Below are 25,333 nucleotides of genomic sequence, written 5' to 3'. Positions count from 1 at the left end.
CTGTAAGGGAATGTGAAAATAGGCATCCTTTAAGTCTAGTGCTGAGAGGAAATCACCTTGTTGGAGAAGTAGAATCACGCCTTGGAAGGTGACCAAATGGAAATGCCCCGACAGGATGTAATTATTTAATGGCGTTGGCTCTAAAATCGGCCATGAAAAACGCTTCCATTTTGGGGATTACGAAGTATAGGGAGTATACTCCTGAGCCTTCATGATGTGGATGGGCAGGTTCTATAGTTCCTTTTGATTAAGAGCTTGAACTTCCTGCTTGAGCAGTGTTAGCTGTTCTGGATAAAGCCTGTGAGTGTTTAGTGGAATGTTTGGAGGAGTGTTGATGAGCTCCACACAGTAAGCAATGATGGATAATGTCCAACACCCACTGATCTGATGTTATGGATTGCTAAGTGGGAGGAACTGCTACAGTCGTCCCCAGACAGGTGAGGAATATCAGTGGAAAGGAGAAGGGAATCACTGCTATGTGGCAGGTGCAGCACCATGTACGGAAGCACCGTTGTCTCTACCCTTTGTGTAGTTTCCCTCTCTGTGCCATTTTAATAGCCTCTGGGAGAGGACAGACTAATGTCCTCTGTGGTATGAGGAGGAGGAACACCAAGATGTTTTGGAGCCGGTCTTACAGGAGGAGTGATGAAAGTAGCTGCAGGGAATTTGGTGATTGGAGGGCATCCACGGACTTCGCAACCTGTGTCTTTTATTCATTTTCTACAGAGCTTGGTGAACCTGAGGTTCAAGGTCCAAAGAGGTGTTCCTTATCAAAAGGGACATTTAGGAGACTGTTTTACTTCTTGCCTAAAGTCAGATACGCGCAGTCAGGCATGATGGCACAGGTTGAAGTCGGGGGGTGTTGAAGATGGAAGTGGGGGGGTGAAGATGGTAGTTGGGGGGTGAAGATGGTAGTTGGGGGGTGGGGGTGAAGGAGAACAGGGTGTGGGAGGATGCAAGGGACTGGTGGCCACGTCAGTCGTTCTTCTTGCTAGGCACCAGTACATCAATGGCCTCGCCAACAAAAAGTTGGCGCTTGACTGGAGGTGGCATAGAAACCTCAGTCTTAGAAAAAAATAAAGCCAGTGTGAGGCCGGATATGAATTTGCCTCAGACTGGCAACAAACTTCTCCCATATTTTGTGAAGAACTGATTCCACCAGAGTAATTAAGATGGCTTTCGGTGGGGGCTCTTCTGAGCCAAGGTAGTTTTCTGTTTCAGTGCCAAAGTGGTCAATGCCAAAGATTGAACTATGTGACTAGGCACCAAAGTGGTCAGCTTTGGCTTATGTTTTGGTGCCGGGCCCAGGGCATGGCATTCATATCAGATTTATGGTGCTGACCACGACCTGTTTTCAGTGGTGGCCCAGAAGCCTTAAGTTCAGTAGAAGTGTCATGTTTGTGTAGGTAGCTGGACAGGGATATCAGTACTCTTGGTACCCTGACACGGTGGAAGCTCCTGCATCTCTACATCAATCTCTAATTCAGAGTCGGAACTCTCAGCGGAAAACGCTTCTTCATTGGCCACAGAGGTCTCATGGAGTTTCTACTACTCTTCGACATCTTGATGTCCGAAGATGTTTGGTGCCTCGTCGGCTTCTTTTTGCTGCATCTCTCTGCGGCGTGCCCTTCAGTCTCATATGGTCTTTTTGGACCAAAATGATTGCTAGGACTGGCAGTCCTCTTCTGTGGTCTGGGGACAAACTGAGGTTGCAGACCAGATGGTCAGTCTGCAGGGATTTAGCATGGCACCTGGGGCAGAAATGGAAAGGCGTCTGCTCCATCAGCAGAGAATTCTATACTGAAGGGGACAGAATGATAGGCCTGAAAGGGTGAGGCCCAAAGGGCCTTTGTTCGAGCAGGTCTATCCAACAGGCCAAGGTTTTCTAATCTCAAAACGCAAAGGTGGGGATGCATTTGAAATACCGATGGAGTAGGGGGTGATTCCCGAATGGAAAGAGCGTGAAAACTGTCTCGACTCAGAGACCTGACTTCAGAAGAAAACAATCTAGCAAAAGAGTTGTTGCTCTTCCTCATGACTCGAGAGACTTCAAAGAAAAACTACCTGCACACTTCCAGGTGCAACACTAGATGGCAGGCATTTGTACAGCATGTTTTTCTACAGCCAAACACGCCAAACACATCTGTTTAAGAAAACAATCATTTCAAAATAAATTGAAAAAAATTATGCTCTTCCAGGACTAAAGTAGGTTAAGTGACCCTCAAATTAGGACATTTATTCAAATAACAGAGATACACTTGTTGACGAAGGTGCAGAGAAGACAGAATCTGAAAAGCAAAGCTGCGTTTTCTGAATTTTCATTGAAAGGTCACAAAGTTAAGCTTTACCTACATGCAGGGACTAGCGAGTAATGAGTAAAAAAAGTTAACCTGGCGAACAATTACCACACAATTGTTTTTCGATCAAGAGAAAGGCTTGGTGTGATGCAACAATGAACATAAACCTGCAACCAAGGAAATCAGTAGTTTAATTTAAAACATTTAAAAAAACAGGGATATAGCGCTCATTAAGAAAACAAAAGCCTACCTTACAGGACTCTTGTCTTTCTTAAAAGGACTTTTGCTTCTAGACCGTCGCCTACTTTAAGGACAAAAAGAAATACAATTTTATGCTTCTTGTCAAACACAAACAAACAATTCAAGTAAAAAATAAAAATAAAAACCTCAATTTGATGTGTGGCAATCCAATCTTCCCTCTGATCCCACTGTTAAATTTTGGTGGTCCAGTACTGCAATAGAAACAAAAAGAAAAATAAAAATAAAAAATAAAAAAACAACAAACTTACCATTCCCTATGTCTTTGCCCATGGTTACTGCACCATTCAACAATCAAGTCAATGTTGCATACTTAGCTCATAAAGGTGTTCAGTTCTAACTAAGGTCAAAACTGCAGGTTTAATTTTGAATCTCCAGCAACTAGAGGGGGTAAAATGATCACTTAAAAGCAAGTAAAGCTGATCAAATCCTAGCAAACATATGTAGTTACTAAAACAATATAAAAAAATAAAAAATAAAAAAAACACACAAGGTAGTAAAACACTGCTGCACCTGGGCAGAATAATATTACAAAAAGATTCAAACATTTAATGGTACTTGTTAATCCGTATAGCGATTAGTGCTCTACCATTTTTAAAGCCATCGTCCTCCATGTTCATGGAAATGCTCTTTCGTCACCCTGCATAACTAGATCTTAGCACTGCATATGGTCTCCCTTTCCTCCACCCCTTCTTTCTTACTCTGCTTTCAAAACAGACATCCAAATCTGTTCATACTGAAAACCAGAGGTAGAAAACCAAAGTGTGCATGGCAGGTCACCTGGAAGAAGAAAATTAGTTACTTACCTGTAACTGCAGTTCTCCAGTATTGGTATCTTTCATAGATTCACATGCTTGAATCATCCCCGTTGTCGAGGTGGGAGCCTCACGGTAAACTTAAATATATAAAAAGCAGTAAGTCAGTAAAAATAAAACCAGTAGGCCCAAGTAGGCCTCATAAGGTATTTTACAGTCTATCCACTTTGTTTTGTGAAAAGACCCAAACTTGAGTATCAACCAATCAGGATTCAGCCCCTCCCAAACACTCCCAACAGAGGCTGAATTCCCTCAGATTTTCTATTAGGAGTGTGAAGTTTAATATCTGTATAATAGGGGAGCCTCTGAGGGGAGGAGGGTGGGTCGCATGTGAATCTATGAAAGATACCAATACTGGAGAACTGCAGTTACAGGTAAGTAACTAATTTTCTTCTCCAGTATTGGATCTTTCATAGATTCACATGCTTGAATCCGAGTAACGAGCAGTAATGTTTTCTTACTTACTGAATTACATTGACTGTAATTCCATCGTAATTCTATACGTGATGTGATTCACATTAGTTCAGTTTTAAATATGCACTTACATATAATTATATTTATATTCACAAACATACGAATATAAAAGCAATAAAATGTGTGTGGCAAGAAATCCTGACACAGTTTATGCTATTATTATGGAGAATACGACACGTTAAACAGTAGAAGAAAATGAACCATTAATGACCATACCTCGAGTGTGGTGGTGGGATGTGTAAGAGGCTCACCTTAACGAAATAGATGCCTCAGCACTGCTTGTCCCACTGCTGTATCGACCTGGTTTGTCTCCTCTAGACAGTAATGTCTTGTAAATGTGTGTTGGCTGGACCATGTTGCTGCTCTACAGATGCTATGTAGTGGTACACCTGCAAAGAGTGCCGCTGAAGTGGCTACCGATCTTGTAGAGTGGGCTCTCACCTTGGTGTGGAGCGGCTTTCCTGCTTTTGAATGGCAGAATTGAATCGCCAGGCCAATCCATCTTGCCAAAGTCTGTTTGGACACCGCGTGTCCCTTCTTTGTTCCGCCGAATGCTACAAATAATTGATCCGACTGGCGGATGGCCTGAGTTTTCTGTAGATAAAACTTTAAACATCTTTTAATATCGAGAGAATGTAATGTTTTTTCCGCCACTGTTTGCGGATTTGGAAAAAAGGTTTTTAAGATGACTGGTTCATTTAAATGAAATGTTGAGGGAACTTTCGGAATGAATTTAGGATTTGTCCGCAGGATGACACCTGAGTTTGTAAACTGGAGGAACGGCTGTTTGATGGTGAAAGCCTGAATGTCACTGACTCTTTTTGCCGAAGTAAGAGCTAACAGTAACGCTGTTTTCCATGCGAGGAATTTTAGGTCAGCTTTGTGGATCGGCTCAAAAGGAGCTTTCATGAGTTGCATCAACACAACATTCAATGACCATAGAGGCGGGGGTTTCCTAATTGGCGGGAAGACCCGAAAAAGGCCCTTCATAAATTGTTTGACAATTCTTGTGGAACACAAAGAGAGTCTATCTGGTGATCTGCGGTATCTGGAGATTGCTGCCAGATGTACCCGTATGGAAGAATATGCAAGTCCTGATTTTGCCAGGAGCAGGAGATATGGAAGTATCTGTTCCGGAGTAGAAGATAAAGGATGTATATTTTCCGCTGCACACCAAACACAAAACCGTTTCCATTTAAGTCTATAGGTTTTGTTGGTAGTGTCAGCTCTAGCTTTTGCTAAGGTGTCTCTACACTCTGGGGAGATTGAGATTTAAGTATTCATTGTGTTCAGGAGCCAAGCCGACAAATGAAGAGACGACGGATGTGGGTGTGTGACTTGTCCCTGGTGCATCGTTAAAAGAGTCGGACTCTGTCTGAGTGGTAGATGTGGTCGTTCGGAGAGCATGAGGAGCTCCGTATACCATATTTGTCTGGGCCATCTGGGAGCTATGAGTAGAAGTCGACACCCCTCCGTCTTCATTTTTCTGATGACTCTCGGAATGAGCGGGATCTGAGGAAAAGCGTAGGCATAAACTCCTGACCATCTCATCGAAAACGCATTCCCCCACGAATCTTTTTGGGGAAGCCAACTTGCGTAGAACTGGCATTTCTTGTTCTCGAGAGTGGCAAATAGGTCTAAGTTTGGTTTGCCCCATAATAGAAACAGGCCATTGAGAGTTTTCTGGTCTAGCTCCCACTCGTGATAAGGAATTACTGTCCTGCTCAAGGTGTCTGCTAGAACATTGATCTGTCCTGGCACATGCTCCGCTTTTAGTGAAATATTGTGTTTGATGGCCCATGTCCAAATTTGTTGGGCTAGCTGCGAGAGTTGTAGGGACCTTGTGCCTCCTTGCTTGTTTAGATAAAACATGCTGGTCATGTTGTCCGTCCGGATTAAGACGCTTGAACATTGTATCTTTGGCAAGAAAGCTTTTAGAGCTAAGTGTATTGCTTTGAGTTCTAGATAATTGCTGTGGAGCTGGCTCTCTTGCTGATTCCAGATTCCGCTGATTTGCAGGTCCTGGCAGTGTGCACCCCATCCTTCGAGAGAGGCATCCGTTGTTACTATGTAACTTGGTGTTTGAAGAAGAAAAGACAGCCCTTTTGAGAAATTGGTTGGAGTCGCCCACCACCTCATAGTGTTCTTCATTAGAGGCGTTATGCGAATCTTGTCTTCGAAGGAGCCGAGGACCTGTGTCCATTGTATGTCCAATTGCTCTTGCAGGGGTCGCATATGGAGCCTGCAATCTGGGACTAGCGGAATGCACGATGATATCATTCCGAGCAATGATTTGTAGATGCGGACTGAAACAAACTTTTTTCTGGATAGGTTGTCTGCCAACGAGGTTAACTTTTGTTTCCTCTCGTGTGATGGGTACGCTTTGCTGCGTACTGTGTCCAAAATTGCTCCCAAGAAACTCAATTCTTGTTTGGGGTATATCTGAGATTTCTGGTAGTTGACTACAAACCCCAGGCTGTGTAACAAATGAAGGCAATAGGAAATATGATTTGTTACTTGGAATTTTGAGGGTGCCTTTATAAGCCAGTCGTCCAGGTAAGGGAAGACCTGGATACCTGCCTGGCGAAGATGTGCTGCTACTGGAGCTAACATTTTTGTGAAGATTCTGGGGGCTGATTTGAGACCGAATGGTAGAACCCGGAATTGGAGGTGCATACTTCCTACCCTGAACCTTAAAAATTTGCGATGGTTGCGATATATGGGGATATGAAAATAAGCATCCTGGAGGTCTAGGGATGCCATCCAATCGCCCGTGTTTAAGAGACGCAGGACATCCTGCAACGTTACCATCCTGAACGATTGTTTCTTTAGAAACTTGTTTAGTGCTCTCAAGTCCAGGATGGGGCGCCAGTCTCCTGAGGGTTTCTTGAGAAGGAAAAACCGGGAATAGAATCCCTTGTTCCTTTGAGATAAAGGGACTGGTTCTATTGCTCCTTTTGTTAGCATTATCCTTACTTCCCTGAGAAGTTGGCTCAACCTCAGAGGCGGTGTATCCGATGCAGGGACACTCGGTGGTGTTTGGATGAATTCCAGAGTATGACCTCTGGTCACCACATCTAGTACCCATCTGTCCGATGTTATAGCCTTCCACTTGGGGAAATAAGAATTGATGCGACCTCCGACCTTCAATATTGATTGGGGAGGTGTTGAGATTATCCGCTGGTCATTGCTTTCTGCATGTATCTCTTGCTCGGGCAGCTCCTCTTCCTCTAGCCGGATGTTTGTAAGCTGCGGCTGGTGGTAATCGATAATGCTGCTGTTGTTGATGGTGCTGATGTCCTGGTCCTGTGGAGGAAGATGTATATTGTGACCTGTATTGTTGGTATCCACCTCGAAAGGAGTAATTACCTCTACCCCTTGCTCCACGAAAAGGTAGTTTTTTATATTGCAGGGTACCTAGGGATTTTGCTGTATCGGTATCCGTCTTGATAGCCTGCAGCATATCATCGACATGTTTGCCAAACAAACTCTCTCCATCGAAGGGCATGTCGAGAACACGAGTCTGGACTTCTGGTCTGAATGAAGTAGCTTTAAGCCACCCTTGTCTGCGCAGGACTGCTGCTCCAGCTAATTGTCGAAAGCCAGTGAGGGAAATATCTATTGCACTGTCTATTATCTCTGCGGAAACCCTTTCTCCCTCCTGCAAGACCTTTTTTGCCTCCACCTTGAGATCTTCTGGCAGTGAATCTACAAAAACGGACATGTCTGCCCACATCTGCCGATCGTACCTTCCCAGGATGGCGAGGGAATTTGCCGCCTTGACCGTTACTGCAGCAACCGAGGAGAATTTCTTACCGATATTGTCTAGTCTCCTTCCCTCTTTGTCTGGGGGAGACGCAATAGGTGTAGAGGGGTTTTTGGATCGTCGTTGAGCCGCCTGTGATATAACCGAGTCAGGTTTCGGCTGTGAGACTAAACAGGCCGGAGAATCATCTGGGGCCTTGTATTTTTTCTCTAGCCTTGGCATTTGTGAAGGCACTGTTGCCGGGTTTTTCATTGCCTTCAAACCCTCCTGCCATAAGAAATCCACAATAGGTATGGCTCTTACAGATCTCTTTGATGGCTTTTTAAAATCATACAAAAAACACTCAGTTTCATGGGAAACAATTTCCAGGCCAAAACGTTTCGCCGCTCTCTCTATGATATTATGGAAACCTCCTATGTCTTCTGGAGGAGAATCCACTGGAGCTGCTGGAGGTGGAGATGGTGTGGGAACGAGATAGTCGTCCCATTCACTAGCCGCTGAATCTGCTAGCTCGCCCTCTTCCCTTTCGTCGTCCGACGAGAGGTAAGCTTCCGGAGCTTGGCTAGTTACAGGTCTACTAGCCTGTGGCGTTTCGGAAACATTAGTAGTTTGAGCTTGCTGGTAACTCTGAGGTCTAGGTGGCGTGGACTGAGTTGACGGTGGGAACCTTTTATAGTAGTCCTTCAACATATGTTGTAAATCTGTCACTAATGTGCTAGGCATAGCTAGAGGCGATGGTTGGTTTGCCTGTGGATAAGATGTTGAAGCTTAACTATGCTGGTAATGTTGATCCTCTTCTTCATCAAACTCTTGACATTTGACATTTAGTTGGGACGGGCTACTAGCTGCCCCAAACATTCCTTGAACGTCATCATCCTCATCGTCTAAAAGATGTTGCGGTGGGTATGGCAGCACCTTACTTGGTGATGTATGCATCGGCAAAATGTCAGATGGCTTGTCCCCTATATTAATAAGGGAAAGGGGTAAGAATCTGGTGGAGTCCTCATGATGGTATGAGGAATGAGCTGGTGAAATGTCCAATGGTTTGTAAACTGTTAATGCTGTGGTGATCGTCGGATCCATCGTCGACGGTTCCCTCGTCGACGGTACTGTCGTCAATTGTACTGTCGTCGACGGGTCTCTCGTCGACGGGTCTCTCGTCGACGCTTCCGTCCATGACTGCGTCTTTTCCTTAGTCGACGGTCCCTTCGTCGACGGGTATTTTAGCGACGACGGTCGCTTCGCCGACGTAGTTTGCGTAGATGGGAGTGCCCTGGATGATTTGTGAACCCAGGAGGCCTCCGCTGTCGACGATGTGGTTGCCGACGAAGCTCTTTTGAAGATTTTTGCAGTAATAATCGTCGTCGATGACAAAGGCGACGACGTCATAATCATCGGTGAGGATGGTGTTGTGAATGTCGACGATACCGTGGTCGCTGTTACCGTCGACACCGTCGTCGACGGGGCGGTCGTCGACGGTTGTTTTTTCACCAAAAAGAGTTTTTCTGTCTCTTTTTGTGGTGACAGAGACAGGGATGGTTTCTTTGAGGTGCTTTTCCGGTGTAACGGCGTAGTAGGTTCTGAATGAACCTTTTTTGGGCCATGTTTAACTGCCTCTTCAGTTAAGACTTGTTTAGTCTTTTTGTGCATTTTTCTTGGTGGTTCATCCGCACCTCTATCTCTCTCACCTGTTCTTTTCTGAGGGCGAGAAGTTTGTGGTGACTCTTCGCTGTCTGATGAAGGATGCTCTAAGGCTTTCTGTTTTTGCAGCCATAAGAGAAGTCTACCCTCTCGGTCTTTGAGGGTTTTTTGACTAAAGGTGCGACAGATTTTGCAGTCTCTCACCTTATGGTCTGGATGAAGGCAGTAAATACACTTCTTGTGGGGGTCATCAATATGTAGTCTCTTCTTCCCACAGTTGTCACAGTCTCTGAACAGACCCTTCTTTGCCTTTTCAGACATAGTAAAGTTGTAACTAGTTTCCTGAGAGAAAAAACAATCTTCAGTCAGAAAATAGGAAAAAAACTGAGCAGAGCTCAGGGAGACTCCCTTCACACGACGTGCGGTAGAAAATCTGAGGGAATTCAGCCTCTGTTGGGAGTGTTTGGGAGGGGCTGAATCCTGATTGGTTGATACTCAAGTTTGGGTCTTTTCACAAAAAGTGGATAGACTGTAAAATACCCTACGAGGCCTACTAGGGCCTACTGGTTTTATTTTTACTGACTTACTGCTTTTTATATATTTAAGTTTACCGTGAGGCTCCCACCTCGACGACGGGGATGATTCAAGCATGTGAATCTATGAAAGATCCAATACTGGAGAAATGTGCAATTATTAGAATAGTGTAAGGAAATGCCTCTTTTTGTATTGCCACCCCTTGTTTTTCGACTGGTGCTGCTGGTTTTTTCGACTGCGTGCACTTACGTCTGCTAACCAGACAATATTAATGGCCTGACCCTAAAGTGTATGTAAAATAGGCTGTATTGAATTGGAAATGGTTAACTTACTTGCAAGGGCCTAGTAAATCGTACCCTAGCATCCACGGCATGATAGATGAGTACCCCACATCTTGCAGTGCCAACCTGGAGGTCCCCCAAGGAAAACAAGTCTGCCACTGCAGATTTGTAGTGCAGTCGTGCACTGCTAGCCCAGCTTTGCCACTGAAAGGAATGGCAAAGCCACCAGTTCCCCTGGACATGTTGGAGTCACACCTCTGGCAAGCCTACCGAGTCCTAAAGGCAAGGTGACTAATGTGTGCTGGGATCCTGTTAACCAGCCCCCTGCACCAGTGTGCCGCCCCTAAACTGTACCATTGTTTCCACAAATGCCACACCCCTGGCACACAGCTAAGTCCCTTGTAAAAGGGATCAGTGTTACCAAGGGCTCTGTAGCCAGGAAGGGTCCCTAAGAGCTGCAGCATGTATTGTGCCACCCTAAGGGAACCCTCACCAAACACATGCACACTGCCATTGCAGACTGTGTGCAGGCGAGGAGAAAAAGGTAAAGTCGACATAGCACCCCTCTGAGGGTGCCATGTCCACAAACCACTATCGGTGGCACAGGTAACTCACTCCTCTAGCAGGTCTTACAGCCCTAAGGCAGAGTGCATTATGCCACATGTGAAGGAATAGCTGCATGAGCAATATGCCCCTACAGTGTCTAGTCCATTATTAAACATTGTAAGTGCAGTTTGGCCATAGTAAGTACATGGGCTGTGAGTTTGTCATTGCGAACTCCACTGCTCCATGATGGCTTGACTAAAAGCTGGAAAGTTTGATGATAAACGTCTCAGCACAATAAGCCTGCACTGATGAAAGTGTTGGATTTATTCTACATGCACACAGGGATCTGAGATATACCCCCTGTACTGTACCCAACCCGTTAGTCCAAGGCAGACCAGTCTGTGCCAGCCTGGCAGTAATAGAAGCTTCTGACCACATGGGGTGAGAGTCTTTGTGCTCTCTGGGGTCAGAAACAAAGCCTGCTCTGGGTGGAAGTGCTTCACACCTTTCCCCTGCAGGAACTGTAACGCTTGGTGGTGGCCCTCAAATGCTCAAGCCTCGTGTTACAGCGCCCCAGGGCACTCCAGCTAATGCAGATGCCTGCCGCGGACAAAGCTGAAGTTTTGGCAGCAGGTCTGGAAAAACAAAGTGTGACCACTGCATCTGGGATCACCCCTAAGGTGTCCAAAGCTGTAGTGACCCCCCTCCTTGCAGAATCCTCCATCTTTGTTTGGAGGAGAGTGACCAATAAGGATAGGATTATGCCCCCACCCCAAAGGGAGTGAGCTCAGGAAGGGTGAAGTAATCGTTTGGGCCAGTAGCCTTTGGCTAATGCCCTCTGACCCCGATAATGCCCCTAAATCTAGTATTTAGGGGCACCCCTGCACCTTACTCACCAGATTCCTGGAGGACTGCTAAGCTGACCCCAGCAGTGACGACTCCAGATGACGACTCACTTGGCCTTAGTCTGACCTGCCTGCCTGAAGCTTTAAAGACCCCTGCTCCAAGAAGGCGACACATCAAGCAGGACCAGCAACCTCTACAAACCCCCAGAAGACTGCCTGCCCTCCAGAGGACCACAAACCCCCAGAAGACTGCCTGCCCTCCAGAGGACCACAAACCCCCAGAAGACAGCCTGCCCTCCAGAAGACAGCCTGCCCTCCAGAAGACAGCCTGCCCTCCAGAAGACAGCCTGCCCTCCAGAAGACAGCCTGCCCTCCAGAAGACAGCCTGCCCTCCAGAAGACAGCCTGCCCTCCAGAAGACAGCCTGCCCTCCAGAAGACAGCCTGCCCTCCAGAAGACAGCCTGCACCTGTCCAGAAGAAATCACCGAAAAGACTTCAAGGAACGCCTAGGATACACAAGCCCCACCCACTCTGCACCTTACAACCACAGCCCGAGCCAGGTGGCCCACCAGTCCAGAGAGGGTCCCCAGACGATTAAGACCTCGATTCCACCCTGGGTTCACCACTCCTGGCCAATACGTCGACACCTGGAACCTGAGGACCCTCCTGACCGCAACCAGATCTGACAAAGATTACCGGAAGACTGGAAACGCAAGTTGTGTACTTACCTGTTTTATGTGCTAATACTTTCCCCCCTAGAACTCTATGGACCAACTATGGAAAATTGTAGTCAACTTTTGGAATAGAAAACTGCTATTTTAAAACTGCTTTATTTACAAAACCAAAACAAAGTACATTTGATAAATATGCTTCATACCTACCTGCAACAAAGATCTTCTGGTTCTACTAATAAAGTAACAATATTTTTTTCTGCTATTGTAAGGAAATGCCTTCCTGGCATGGTTACCCCCTGACGTTTTGACTTTTGTTGATGCCATTTATGATTGAAATTGTGCTTGGACCCTGCTAACCAGGCCCCAACACCAGTTTTCTTTCCCTAAACTGTACCTTTGTTCCCACAATTGGGACAGCCCCGGCACACAGTCCCTTGTAACTGGTACCAAGGGCCCGGTTGCCAGAGAATGTCTCTAAGGGCTGCAGCATGTCTTATGCCACCCTGGGGACCCCTCCCTTAGCACATGCACACTGCTTCAAAGGTTGTGTGTGCTGGTGGGGAGAAAATTACTAAGTCGACATGGCACTCCCCTCAGGGTCTCATGCCCACCTCTCACTGCCTGCGGCATAGGTAAATCACCCCTCTAGCAGGCCTTACAGCCCTAAGGCAGGGTGCACTATACCACAGGTGAGCATATGTGCATGAGCACTGTGCCCCTACAGTGTCTAAGCATAAACCTTAGACATTGTAAGTGCAGGGTTGCCATAAGAGTATATGGTCTGGGAGTTTGTCAAACACGAACTCCACAGTTCCATAATGGCTCCACTGAAAACTGGGAAGTTTGGTATCAAACTTCCCAGCACAATAAATGCACACTGATGCCAGTGTGGGATTTATTGTAAAATACACCCAGAGAGCATCTTAGAGAGTTGCTGGCCACATGGGGAGAGTGCCTTTGTCACTCTGTGGCCAGGAACAAAGCCTGCAACCCCCCCCCCCCCCGGCATGGAACTGTAACACCTGGTGGTGAGCCTCAAAGGCTCATGCCTTTTGTTACAGCACCCCAGGGCATCCCAGCTAGTGGAGATGCCCGGCCCTCCGGCCACTGCCCCCACTTTTGGCGGCAAGGCAGGAGGAGATAATGAGAAAAACGAGGAGGAGTCACCCACCAGTCAGGACAGCCCCAATAGGATTAGGGATGTGCACCCCTCCCCTCAGGGAGGACGATCAAGGAGGGTGTAGCCACCCTCCAGGACAGTAGCCATTGGCTACTGCCCCCCATACCTAAACACACCCCTATATTTAGTATTTAGGGGCGACCCTGAACCCATGAAATCTGATTCCTCCAACCTACAACAAGGAGGACTGCTGACCTGAAAGCCCAGCAGAGACGACAACTGCCTTGGCCCCATCCCTACTGGCCTGTCTCCAGACTCAAAGAACCCGCACAGTGACAACTGACAGGGACCTGCGACCTCTGAGGACTCAGAGGACTGCCCTGAACTCGAAGGACCAAGAAACTCCAGAGAGCAGCGGCACTGTTCAACAGCAACATCTTTGCAATAAATAAGCAACTTTTAAAGAACTCAGTGTTCTGCACCCAACGCCCCCGGCTCGAGCTCAGAGAACCAACACTGCAGAGAGGACTCCCAGGTGACTGCGACTACGTGAGTAACCTGAGACGACCCCCCCCGCACCCTGACAGCGACGCCTGCAGAGAGGATCCAGAGGCTCCCCCTGACCGAGACTGCCTGGTAACAAGGAACCCGACGCCTGGGCCAAGGACTGCACCCGCAGTCCCCATAATCGAGAGGAACCAACCTCCAGTGCATAAGAGACTAGTAGGCGCCCTCTCCCTAACCCAGTCGGTGGCTGGCCCGAGAAGCCCTCCTGTGCCCTGCCTGCATCGCCTAACCGGGTCCCTCCATTGCTTTCTATTACAAACCAGACACCAGCTTTGCACACTGCACCCGGCCGCCCCTGTGCCTCTCAGGGTGTGTTTTGTGTGCCTGTTTGTGTCTCATTCCCCCCCCCCCCCCCCCCCCAAGTCTGCTTGCCAAGGACACAGGTACTTACCTGCCAGCAGACCAGAACTGGAGCACCCCTGTTCTCCATAGGCGCCTATGTGTTTTGGGCCCTCCTTTGACCTCTGCACCTGACTGGCCCTGTGTTGCTGGTGCAGTGACTTTGGGGTTGCCTTGAACCCCCATTGGTGGGCTGCCTGTGCCCAGGAGACTTCTAGAGGGGTGACTTACCTATGCCACAGGCAGTGTGAGGTGGGCATGGCACTCAGAGGGGAGTGCCATGTCGACTCAGCACATGCACACTGCCTGCTTGTGTGCTAATGGGGATAAAATGACTTGAGTGGGGGTCTTCAGGGTGGCCTAAGACATGCTGCAGCCCTTAGAGACCTTCCCTGGCATCAGGGCACTTGGTACCATTTACAAGGAACTTTTTTGTGTGCCAGGGCTGTGCCAATTGTGGGAACAAAGGTACAGATTAGGGAAAGCACACTGGTGCTGGGGCCTGGTTAGCAGGATCCCAGCTCACTTTCAATCATAACTGGCATCAACAAAAGGCAAAAAGTCAGGGGGTAACCATGCCAAGGAGGCATTTCCTTACACTCAATTTGCGACTTTCCCCAGGTCCAGCACTACCAGATGATCGTAAGTGGTGCTTTGCTGTTGGTGCTATTTTCACCTAAAACTTTAAAAACTCATGTCTCTGGTACTGCTGATTGGATTATTGTTGTTTTGGTGTAATTTTATGTCTTACATTTATCGGTTTCTCTAAATTGGTTTCGAATTTTTGTGTTGTCTTTTCACTTTATTACTACTTGTGTGCTGCAATAACACTTAACACATTGCCTCCAATTTAAGCCTGATTTTGCATCAAGCTAATAGAAGGTCAAGTCCAAGTAAATGTATTGCCTTTTTGTGGCTCAACTGACAAGGATTGTTTGTAATGAGTGGGGCTTGAATTCCTCTCAACTAATCACCCAATTTCTTACATCCATGGGAACAGGTTTCTTTTCAATTGTAAAGTGGGAATATGAAATGTGGTTCAGAAGATAATGCTGCTAAGCATTACTAAACCAACCTGATATTCATTAATGGACTTTTGTAGTACAGATCTAAAAGATGGCTAGAACATTTTGTTGTAACAAATTTGATTTTGATTTCCACTTTGACAAATCCCAGTCCATGTCCGTTGGTTGTGGCGCCCCTTTGTCCTACCTGGGGTCTGCTATTCAAGGGACTCTCGGCCGTGCAAAAGACTGTTTAAAATTATTTCGATGACTAAATGTAAAAGATTGTGCATAATTTGATTACACAAAGTAGTATATAGAGCACAGATAAAGATCTTTACAGTTGCATGTTTAATTGTTTTGTTCATATGGTGTGTAAATAAGTTATCTGTTTGCATTGTATGTCATGAGAGTAATACAAAGAGAGACAAACATTAAACTTTTTATTAAAGTAGGAAAAGAACTAAAATCCTATCGAATGATAAATTAATATTTTCATTGCAGACACATTGGTATTTATTTATCCCTTCTGTGTAAGATTATTTCTTGTACTGTCACCCAAGGAATTCCTAACACGAAGCCGCCGACCCAGCCAACATAGCGGAGGGACATGCTCAGGGACCACTCTCCCTTTAACAAGGCCTGCTTGCTGCCGCAAGGGAGTGCCTTAGATCCTAAAGTGCAATCTGCTAGGGATGATCACTTAAGCGAACTGTGCTGCTTTGTGGTCTTGATCCTTACCTGCTATAAGATTGACCAGCGTCTCCTATTCCTGGTGTTGGCCCCGGCTGCTCGAGTGGTCATCCTTACAGGGACAAGTGGGCTGGGTGCCTGAACTGTCTATACCAGGGGCTTTGGGGTCTTGCAGAGATGGGGAAGAATTAAATCCCTCCTCCTTCACATTCGTCTCAGCCTAATATTGAGAAATACACCATTAACCTGGAAGAGCTCCCACTCCCTGAAAGAGGCTTCTGATGGTGGGGCGTCAGACTACTGGTGATTTATCCAAAATCTAAAGGCTATCCAGGCATCTCAGACAGCTGTTGAAAACAAGATCTGCTAAGTTACTGGCTGAATTACAGAGGCTGACTACCACAGAGAAGACAACTAAACTCAAAACCAGAGTATCTCACCTCATGTCCCAAACAGCCGAACTGCACAATCGAGCTTAAGGTGCAAAAAATAGAACATGGTGTAGTAACTTAAGATTTCTTGGATTCCCGGAGAGGGATAGGAGGTATTGCATTCCACTAAGGTCTTGGAACACTGGATCAAGTCATGGATGCCGGCAGATAAGTTATCAAATTTGTGGTGTAGAGGGTGACAAGGCTCTGGTCCCCAAGCCCACAGTGCGCTCCCAATAGACCTACGACTGCCTGCATCCTTAGTTTCCACGACAGGTATTCCATCCTGCGGGAAGTGAGGCACCTCCTGCAACAGCATCATAATGGCTCCAAAATCCTGATATTTCCGGACTCCACCAGAGAGGTACAATCCAAAAGATTGTTGTGTATAGCAGTCAAGCAGAAATTGAGGGACCTGACTCTTGAACATGCTTTTTCCAGTGCAGCTTAAAGTGATTTACCAGGGAAACACACATTTTTTCAATACACCTGATGAGTCGTGGAAGAGGTTCACTGAGAAGCAGCTCAACCTTATGACCAATCTCCCTGCCCCACAGACAAACAACCTCTGCACAAAAAACTGCTACTAAGGGGAGGCAGAGAATGCAGACACGCTCTCATAAAGGGCAAAGTCAATCGGGGGCTGGTTCAAACTCCCTGGGATCTGAGACATCCAGACTGCAGTCATCGGAGCAGGACCTTTCACCACAGATTGGGTCCAACTCATAGGGGCAAGCGGAGAAGATCGTGGGCTCTGCCCTTCCTATACCAAGTGAGGAGGATGACGACTGTTTGAGTTCTGTGATCTGAGCCACTACTACTTCTTTCTAAGAGAACTGGCCAGTATGTGATCCTGCATCTAGGAGGGAGCCACACCATTTCACGTTCAGAATACAATGTTTTGTGACAGATGCTGCCAAGATGAAGTATGGGGTGTTAGTGGAGGGTTGCGTGTTTTTGTGCAGGGTGGCTTTGGAGAGTTTTCCCTAAGCTAGTTATTTGTTTACAATTATTCTTACTCCTTTTTTCCACTCCACCACAAGGTCTCACTCAATACTTTTCCATTGTTGCATAACATTTGCAAGTGCCTCCATACCACCCACCTGGTGATAGGACACCCACTGCACGCTGTACATGCCTTACTCTTCCCTTTATGCCCGTGCTGTGTACTCCATCTTATGAACTTTCGGGTACTATCATGGAATATTAATGGGCTACTAGACCGCATTAAGCACTCAGCGGTCTTTCGATATGGCTGCTCGAAGAAACACACCCATTGGGTACCCAGTGCTCCTTCCTGCTCCATCTTGGATTTGACAGCGTATTCCATACTGGTTATAGAAGGGGTTTCCAAGAAGTCATGATCCTTCTTAATCGGTCCTCTCTTATGGTGGTTAACCGTGTGGTACCTGACCCTCAGGGTTGTTTCCTTGTTCTTGAGGATGGGATGGGATGGGATCATGGTGTAATATTTTTCGTTTCTATATACCTCCCCCAATGGCAGAGTTTTTTTTCCCGGACCCTTAGAGATCTGGTTTTTGTGCTACCCGATGGACTTACTGTGGTGGTGTGGGCGGTGACCAACACAGTATTAGACCCCCACTGCTGATTCCACCAGAGCTCCCTCTACTCAGACGTGCAGGGGCCAGTCGCCTCTCTAACTGGGTAGATGATTTTGGCTTATACGATGCATGGTGCTTCTGGAACCTTCACAAGCGACATACATAAACCTCAGCCACTCACCACTGAATCTGAAGGGCAGATTTTCCTCTGCGGAATTTATGATCATGCATAGATACTTTTCCAATTGGGTTCCTAAACTGCCACCCGGGCCACTGTGTACTTTAAATGCTAGCCCTATAAAATGAGGAAGCCAAGACCCGCCAATTCAGCAACTGTGTGGAGTAACAACCTAGCGTGCTTAGTAGCAGTGATAAAGATTTAACTACTGTCCTGGCTGCACGTCTTATAAACAGTCCTCGGCACCCTTATACATCAGGATCAATATGGCTTTATGCCAGCTAGAGGTGCAAGGCACTGTCTTAAGACGCCTTTCATGTTGCACTGGCACGCCAACACCTTCTGCCCCCCCTCTCTGGCCTTCCTATTGATAAGACTTTGAGAAGGCCTTTGATACAGTAGACTGGATTTACTTGGCACAGAGTCTCTGAAAAGCAGGTTGGCGACCTCCCTTCTATATTTATGTCAAACTACTCTACTTCAATCCAACTACTCCAGTGCAGATCAATGGCATGGTCTTGGACCCATTCCCCATGTTACCCAACAGGGTTGCCCCGTCTCACCTTTTTGTTAATCACTGAGCTCTTGCATGACTTATACTCAGCAATGCACAGGTGTGGGGATGAAAGTGGGACATGGTCTGGTGTTAAGTATTGGATGGATATCGCTGGGGAGATGTTGGGGTGGATGGTGGAACATTCACCAAGGTCATTTCAAAAGGGAGATACCCAGTAAATGGAAATCCGCTAATCTGCCTTCATCATCTCAGTGGAATAGGGGAGTGGACTGGTGTGGCCATCAGGAAAAACTAGTCTACTATGTCAACACATTCCAAGATCTGGGGCAAGTGGTGGGAGTGTCTTGGGCTGGGTCTGCTGTAATCTTTATATGGAGAACTGCTCCAGTGTATTAACAGTGGATTGCTACTATCTATGTAATACTACTGATTTCTCTTTTAGTGTCAATCGGGAGTCACCGGACGTGGTTATGTTATTCTGCTATGAAACAATAAAATTGGTTGTAAACAAAAAACAAAACAAAAATAAAATAAAAATAAAAAACTGCCCGAGACTGTGACTATCAACAAGACAGTGATCAAGTGGAACCAGTGGGTCCTTTGAGTTCCTTAAACTTGTAAATATTCATTCTGGTTGTTGCCAAAGATCTTTGTTGTTTTAAGTTTACTTAACTTACTAAATGCTTCACAATGGTATATTAACCTAAAACCTAACCTAAAATGACCAACACAAAATGAGGGATTTTTTTTTTGCCACTTTCTAATTTAGTTCAAACACAGTGCACTCACAGAAATTAAAGTCTATAGTACCCATTAGTCCTTGCTTCACTCAGGATACTTTTCATATTTACTTTTAACTCTAGCAAATATACTATACTTTAAAAATCCCTATTTCCTCGTTACTGTAGGTGAGCATTTTCATTTACATTGTTTACCATGAACAAATAAAGTATCATGTACGATATCACAACCGCCCTGTGTGTTTTTGGGGCATATTAAGCCTCATAAAGTCACACCTCATTTCATATTTCTGTTCATTAGCCGACTATTCATCAGTGAGGCTAGGATAGTTCTTTATACTTTTTCCCAAATCCATCAGGTAGCTAAGCTTTTGTTTATATATCATATGGTTTCTTCTCTTCCTACACCGTTAGCACAGGATCTTAAAATATTCAATCCACTATGGCAATTCATCCGATACAAAAAATGCAATCTTATTTGGAGCTCTACCTGTAGAATTACTATCACAGATAAATGGATTCCCTGGACTTTCTATCCAATAGTTTCTCTTATCATCTGTGCCTGTTCTATATCTCTCCACAGCTTTGCAAAAGTGCTTTGTAATGAAACATTTGTCTGATGTAATAGGCACTTGCTCGCTTGGCTTGAACAATTTTAGGACTACCTGTGTCACCTCATTGCCCTGTATATAATAGAAAGCACTGGATTTAAGTGTGTTCTTGCTGACATCAATATTTCTAAATTGGATCATTACATACCAGATACAATGTAAAATATAACTATTTGTATTACTGTTTGATAAAGTATATTAAATACTATAAAGAACATACTGCGCATATTACCAATGTGCCCCGGACCACTTCAAATAACAGATGTGACAAAGAAGCACAACATAAAATCGAACATTATAAAAAACCGCATTCATTAAAAAAAATATATAAAAAAAATGAATATGTTCCAACTCATGCATGCAGACAACCATATATGAACACAAAGAAGGAATAGTGAAAACATACTATGGGCTCCTGTAACGGCCTTTAAACCGGTGATCGCGATCTCTGCTTCTTGACCGACTTCGTCTTCGTTCCTTACTGCGGCTTCGTTTCCTTTCCCGACTTTTACTTTTCTTTCTGTCCCGATCTTTGCTACGTTTGCGTTCTTTACTCCGACTTCTCTTCTTCTCCCGGCTTCGGCTCCTGCTTTTGCTCTTTTTTTTCCTAAAACGGGGACAAAAGATTTAACTGGAAGAAATCCTAACAAATACAGTATTGAACTTTGAAGTGTATAATAGCTAGACTTCTCTGAGGCAGTACATGAATACAAGTAGTAGTCAAGAGCAGCTGCAACACTAACAGTTCACAAAAATGCAAGGCACAGCTACCCATGGAAATCGAACAAATCAGAGGCGTTATAAAAAAAAAAAATTAAAAAAAAACCTCTAGCAACGCAAACTTGAGTTAGACTTTTGGCCAGACACCTGAAACTGAAAAGCTAAACTAGTTCATCAACACTGGACAGGGAAATCATTTTGATCTAATGACGTACTCCTTCAATATCACAATTGAGAACTGGCATTCACATTATCCGTACTTTACAAGGAGTTAAAAACATCCCTAAAAAGAAATACTTCACAGCTATTTGCATATAAATACCTAAGTGGCACTTGCAAAATGGTAGAATACTTCAGCCTCTAAAAAGCACTATTGTCTGTACCTTTTTCAATTGTAACAAAATACGTCTGTCATGCAATAATGTAAGAATGATCCTAACTGGTGTATTACTTAACATGGGATATGAAAAGATTTTCCTTTACCAATGGGCTTGCAGTAGGTCTGCTCTTGGGCACCCAATAGTACAGTTCACTCTCCATGGGAAATCACAGCACCCAGTGACAATGACTGACCACCAGAGCACAACGACAGTACTTGTCAGTAGAGAAAGATGCAGATGCACACACATGGAAAAACAATTATGCACCCCCTCCACCTCCCCCCCCAAAACAAAAAAAAAATCTTAATGAACTGGAAAATGCAAAGCAAACAGCCTACTAGTATTTTAAGCCCTGGTACATAAACCACACTAAAACTGGTCAAAATGCTCATGCCCATTACACACTGACGTGTGCCAGTGCTGGCTTTCTTTAGTGTATATCGTGAGGGATTTCCATTGCCGACCTTGACACATTTAATGCAAAAAGACTTAAAACCACAAGTTAATTGGCCGGACTACCTAAATCCCCGGTACAATAATCAACAGATTCCCCTTTCATTTCCCCATCACCATGGTAGAGTTGAAGAAAACTAATGTTATAAATAAAAACTATTAAAAAGCAAATGATGCAACAGGATACCAGGTTCAGTGACTAACTACAAAAGGTCTAAATGTTGGAGGAAAGGGCTTGCTCATTTCTAAGACTAACAGTGCTAGTGGGTTAAATTAAAGCTGAACTCTTACTTCTTGCTGCGCTCTTCGTGGCCATTGGCACTGCTCAATTTGTCCTCCTAAGCAGAGTTGATAGAAGAAGATCATGAAGACGAAGTGGAAACATTTCAAGTTGTCAAAGGGTAAAGGGAATAGGAATAGAAAAAAAATAATAATAATTTAAAAGCTAATTACTTAGCAGTTGTATGTGGAGAACTAAAAATAAGGGGCATGTGTTTAACCACTTTTCAGCTTACATTAATTAAGAGGGACATTAAGTCATGAAAATGTAACTTTACAATTATCTTTTAATTTACTGAACATTATTAAGTTATAGCTCTCTTACATAACTTAGTGAAAAGCCTGTATCTTTATGGCACTCAAGTGGTTAAGTGGTTAAATTGTATACTTTAAGCTTTCAATTTGTTCAAGTGTCCCTAAGATTAGTACCAAGGCTTAAATGTCTGCCTTAGTCCCAAGTGCCCATGCTAGCAGCCAATCACTAGCAATTTCCTGTGACCGATGCCATTCCTGAGATCTTCGCCCATTTTCGATGGAGGGTTGGGGCAGTAAGAGCTTGATGCCACCTCTGTCTCACATCTCGCCCTGAAGCAAACAGGGATTCACACTGCTTTAGTAACGTTGACTCCCAATAAGGTCATCAATTATCCACCAGTCCAGCCTATACATTCCCTAAAGTTATGCCCGTTTACATGTAAAACATCCATTTCAAAAAGGAGGCATGTGGTTCTTTTATCAGATTAAGCAACTATGATAGTCTAAACAGTAAATAATTTTAGAAATGCAAACGTTTTACATACAGAAAAATATGTATTCAGTAAAGTTGCTACAGGGTGGTAGCACTAAACAATGCTAAATAAAGAGTTAACAAAAGCACCTGTTTCTGCAGCTTTGGCAAAGTCAGCTACAATACAGGTATATATTAATAACATTAAAACCAGCATGCATATTTTATCACTTCACCATTATAAGGTAAAGTACTATAAATTTTACAACCACATTGCAGTATCAGTACCAATAGAGTACATAGGAACTTCCTAACTAAAATGTGAACGCACCGACCATAATATCTTTCTTGAATATTCAGGTTATTCAGAATGTGTATTTGTACAATATACATAATCAGGGATCCAAGAATTTGGTTACTTCACTATTAGAGATGACACAGACTGATAATATTTTATATCACTTTTTAAAACCATATTGTCAAACTCTTCCATAAAGACTAGCAGACCCACTGCTGGTGTTTTAACTCTACAACTGGGTGAAAGTTATTCTTGGACCCCTGCTACATACCCAAACCAACGCATTCACCTTGTTGCTATACCAAACTGGAACTCGGAAATTCGTAGGCAAGTCATGTTACCTAGGGGACCACGGTACAGCGATACGTCACTCAATTACTACCTTATGATTGACAGTTCACACTGGAATCAAAGGTGAATTCATGGGAGTAGAGGTGAGATATCGTTAGGCAAGTCTACAAAGAGAGATAGATGGGCATTTATTCATCACGCTGAAGTGAAACTACTACACAAAATTATTACATCAACAGTAAATAACGACTTAGTAAATTACACAAATATATTTCTAAATTGATAAATCATGAGGGTTCCAGGGATGTTAGTTTAAAACTTAGCAGCAGTTCAAGAAAAGCTCAAACATTTAACTTTAAGCCCGGTGGGCGTCTACTTCTCACCTTTCTATAAGGAGCTTCAAGCATTGCTTCAATATCAAAATCGTCTGCCATTCTCAGGACTCTGAAACAAAATAAAAAGCATTCTGTTGTCTGATTCTAATGTCAACACTTGCACAATCAGAATATAGTTGGGAGCTCGGGTGTATTATTTCAAATATGCACGGACAAAAAGCAAAACTCAAAAATGCACATACCAAAGTCGGTTACTATGGGAACAGACGGGCCTTTCGCTACGAAATAAAGATTATCCTCTATTAGAGGACCCTGTGTACATTACTGAGTGGGTTATAGGTCACTTTGTACCGACCTCTAAAGATAGCTAGTAGTTGTTCTCTTAAAACATAGAAGGTGGAGTATGTTTCCATAGGCAGTCGTAAGGTCATCAGAATTAACTGTGGTAGTAAAGTAAGTATAGTCCTGGAACATCACACATCACTGCTTCAGCAGTTTTCCCTGCAGTCTACTAGCTTTTTAGAATTTGTACAGTTGAAATATCAAGTGCTGCATTATCAAAAAGTTGTCAGTTTTTTTAATTGTTTTGTTTTCCTTACAAACCTCTGGAGATCATTTATTTGGAGTGGCGGCAAGGGCATACACTTAAGCAGTCTGTAACTTCCAGACACTCAACAAGACAACACTTTGTGACTTCGATGCAGAGTTCCAGGACCCACTATCTTAATTCCTCACAGCCATGATTGTCATTTTGCCGCCAATGCAGAAATACGCTCCCTAGCCCAGTGCATCTGAAATGAGCCTGGCTGATCGAGTTCAAGGCAGTTTAGCATGTGCAGGACATCTCACCATGTATGGTGAGAAACATTGGGGAAATAAAATGTTATATACGGATTTCGTTTATATGCCTAATTAAAGAAAACTAAATCCCCAGCAGTACTTTCTAGTTACACATGTTAAATGCACTGCCACTGATATTCTGTGCTGCACGTTTAGCCTGTTCTAGTACAAAAACAAGGTGATGGAAGTAATGCTTGAAATCTCAGCCACTGATGATCACTCTGAGCGGTATTCCAGGCCATTGTTTTTTGCCCACTGTGCCTTATGCATATCTATCTTGGTCCTCCTCCAACAGGTACAGTCCAGCCTGAACTGCCAACCGGTTTCCTTCTAGATGGGAACAAAAGCAACGACAGACTGATTACAACCTACTTCGGTCCATTATGTCCGGTTTAAAGAGGACCTTGCTTGGGAGTTTGGGCTGGACCATTCCTATTGGGGCAGGATCAAGACTAATTTGCATACAGCTGGGAGTAATCTAAAGGTTGCAGCCCAGACTAACTACCAGAGTCTGAGATTGATTCTGGCAACCCACCTCTCACTCTTTCTTTCTTCGGTGGCAGTATGTCCAGGCATGGGCCTGTGCTCACTATGCCACTGGAAGCAGGCTGCACCTGATCGAAAAGCCCCAACTGGCTTGAGCTTCTTGTGCTCTGTTTCACAGAATACATGGCTTGGTAGAACAAGCAGATCGGCCCAAACTGTTCCTAGTGGAAAAGGATTAAGACTGGTTTGAACATAAGGTGGCATTAAATAAAAAATAATAATAGGTGAAACACTAACTATCCTCGGTAATTACGAGTGGCTGAGATTAATTCAAGCAACCCATCCATATCACTTCTTTTGTTACTCAAGTCAAGTAGTAAGCACAAAGAAGCAGAGGCTAGTAAAGCCAGCCACTTTACCCTAGCTTACCGCAACATTTCATTGTCTTCGTACAATCTTCCCATGAGAAGAGCCCTGCACCCGGTTGTAAAGAAATGGCTCCCTGTTGCAGTTACCCCCACTTTTTGCCTGATACTGATGCTGACTTGACTGAAGTGTGCTGGGACCCTGCTAACCAGGCCCCAGCACCAGTGTTCTTTCACCTAAAATGTACCAGTGTCTCCACAATTGG

At 44.6% G+C, this 25,333-nt stretch overlaps 1 protein-coding gene across 6 annotated transcripts in view; it reads right to left on the bottom strand.

Moving 5' to 3' along the window:
* RBM39 (RNA binding motif protein 39) overlaps positions 1-25,333 on the bottom strand; it is a 561,368-nt gene that overhangs the window by 509,179 nt on the left and 26,856 nt on the right. For 2 of the 6 annotated variants that reach the window (XM_069243868.1, XM_069243869.1), the window contains exons 2-6: positions 23,425-23,485; positions 21,738-21,784; positions 20,300-20,500; positions 2,684-2,749; positions 2,548-2,601 (exon numbers count right to left, since the gene is read on the bottom strand). In XM_069243868.1, coding sequence (XP_069099969.1) covers positions 2,548-2,601; positions 2,684-2,749; positions 20,300-20,500; positions 21,738-21,784; positions 23,425-23,475 — 419 coding nt within the window. In that variant the 5' untranslated portion in view covers positions 23,476-23,485. The other 4 variants (XM_069243870.1, XM_069243873.1, XM_069243872.1 and 1 more) reach the window with 4 other exon arrangements.

The sequence above is a fragment of the Pleurodeles waltl genome, chromosome 7 (genome assembly GCF_031143425.1).
Source record: "Pleurodeles waltl isolate 20211129_DDA chromosome 7, aPleWal1.hap1.20221129, whole genome shotgun sequence".
NCBI lineage: Eukaryota > Metazoa > Chordata > Amphibia > Caudata > Salamandridae > Pleurodeles > Pleurodeles waltl.
The sequence above is the reverse complement of the archived record's forward strand: the minus strand, read 5'-3'. Positions and strand labels throughout refer to the sequence as shown.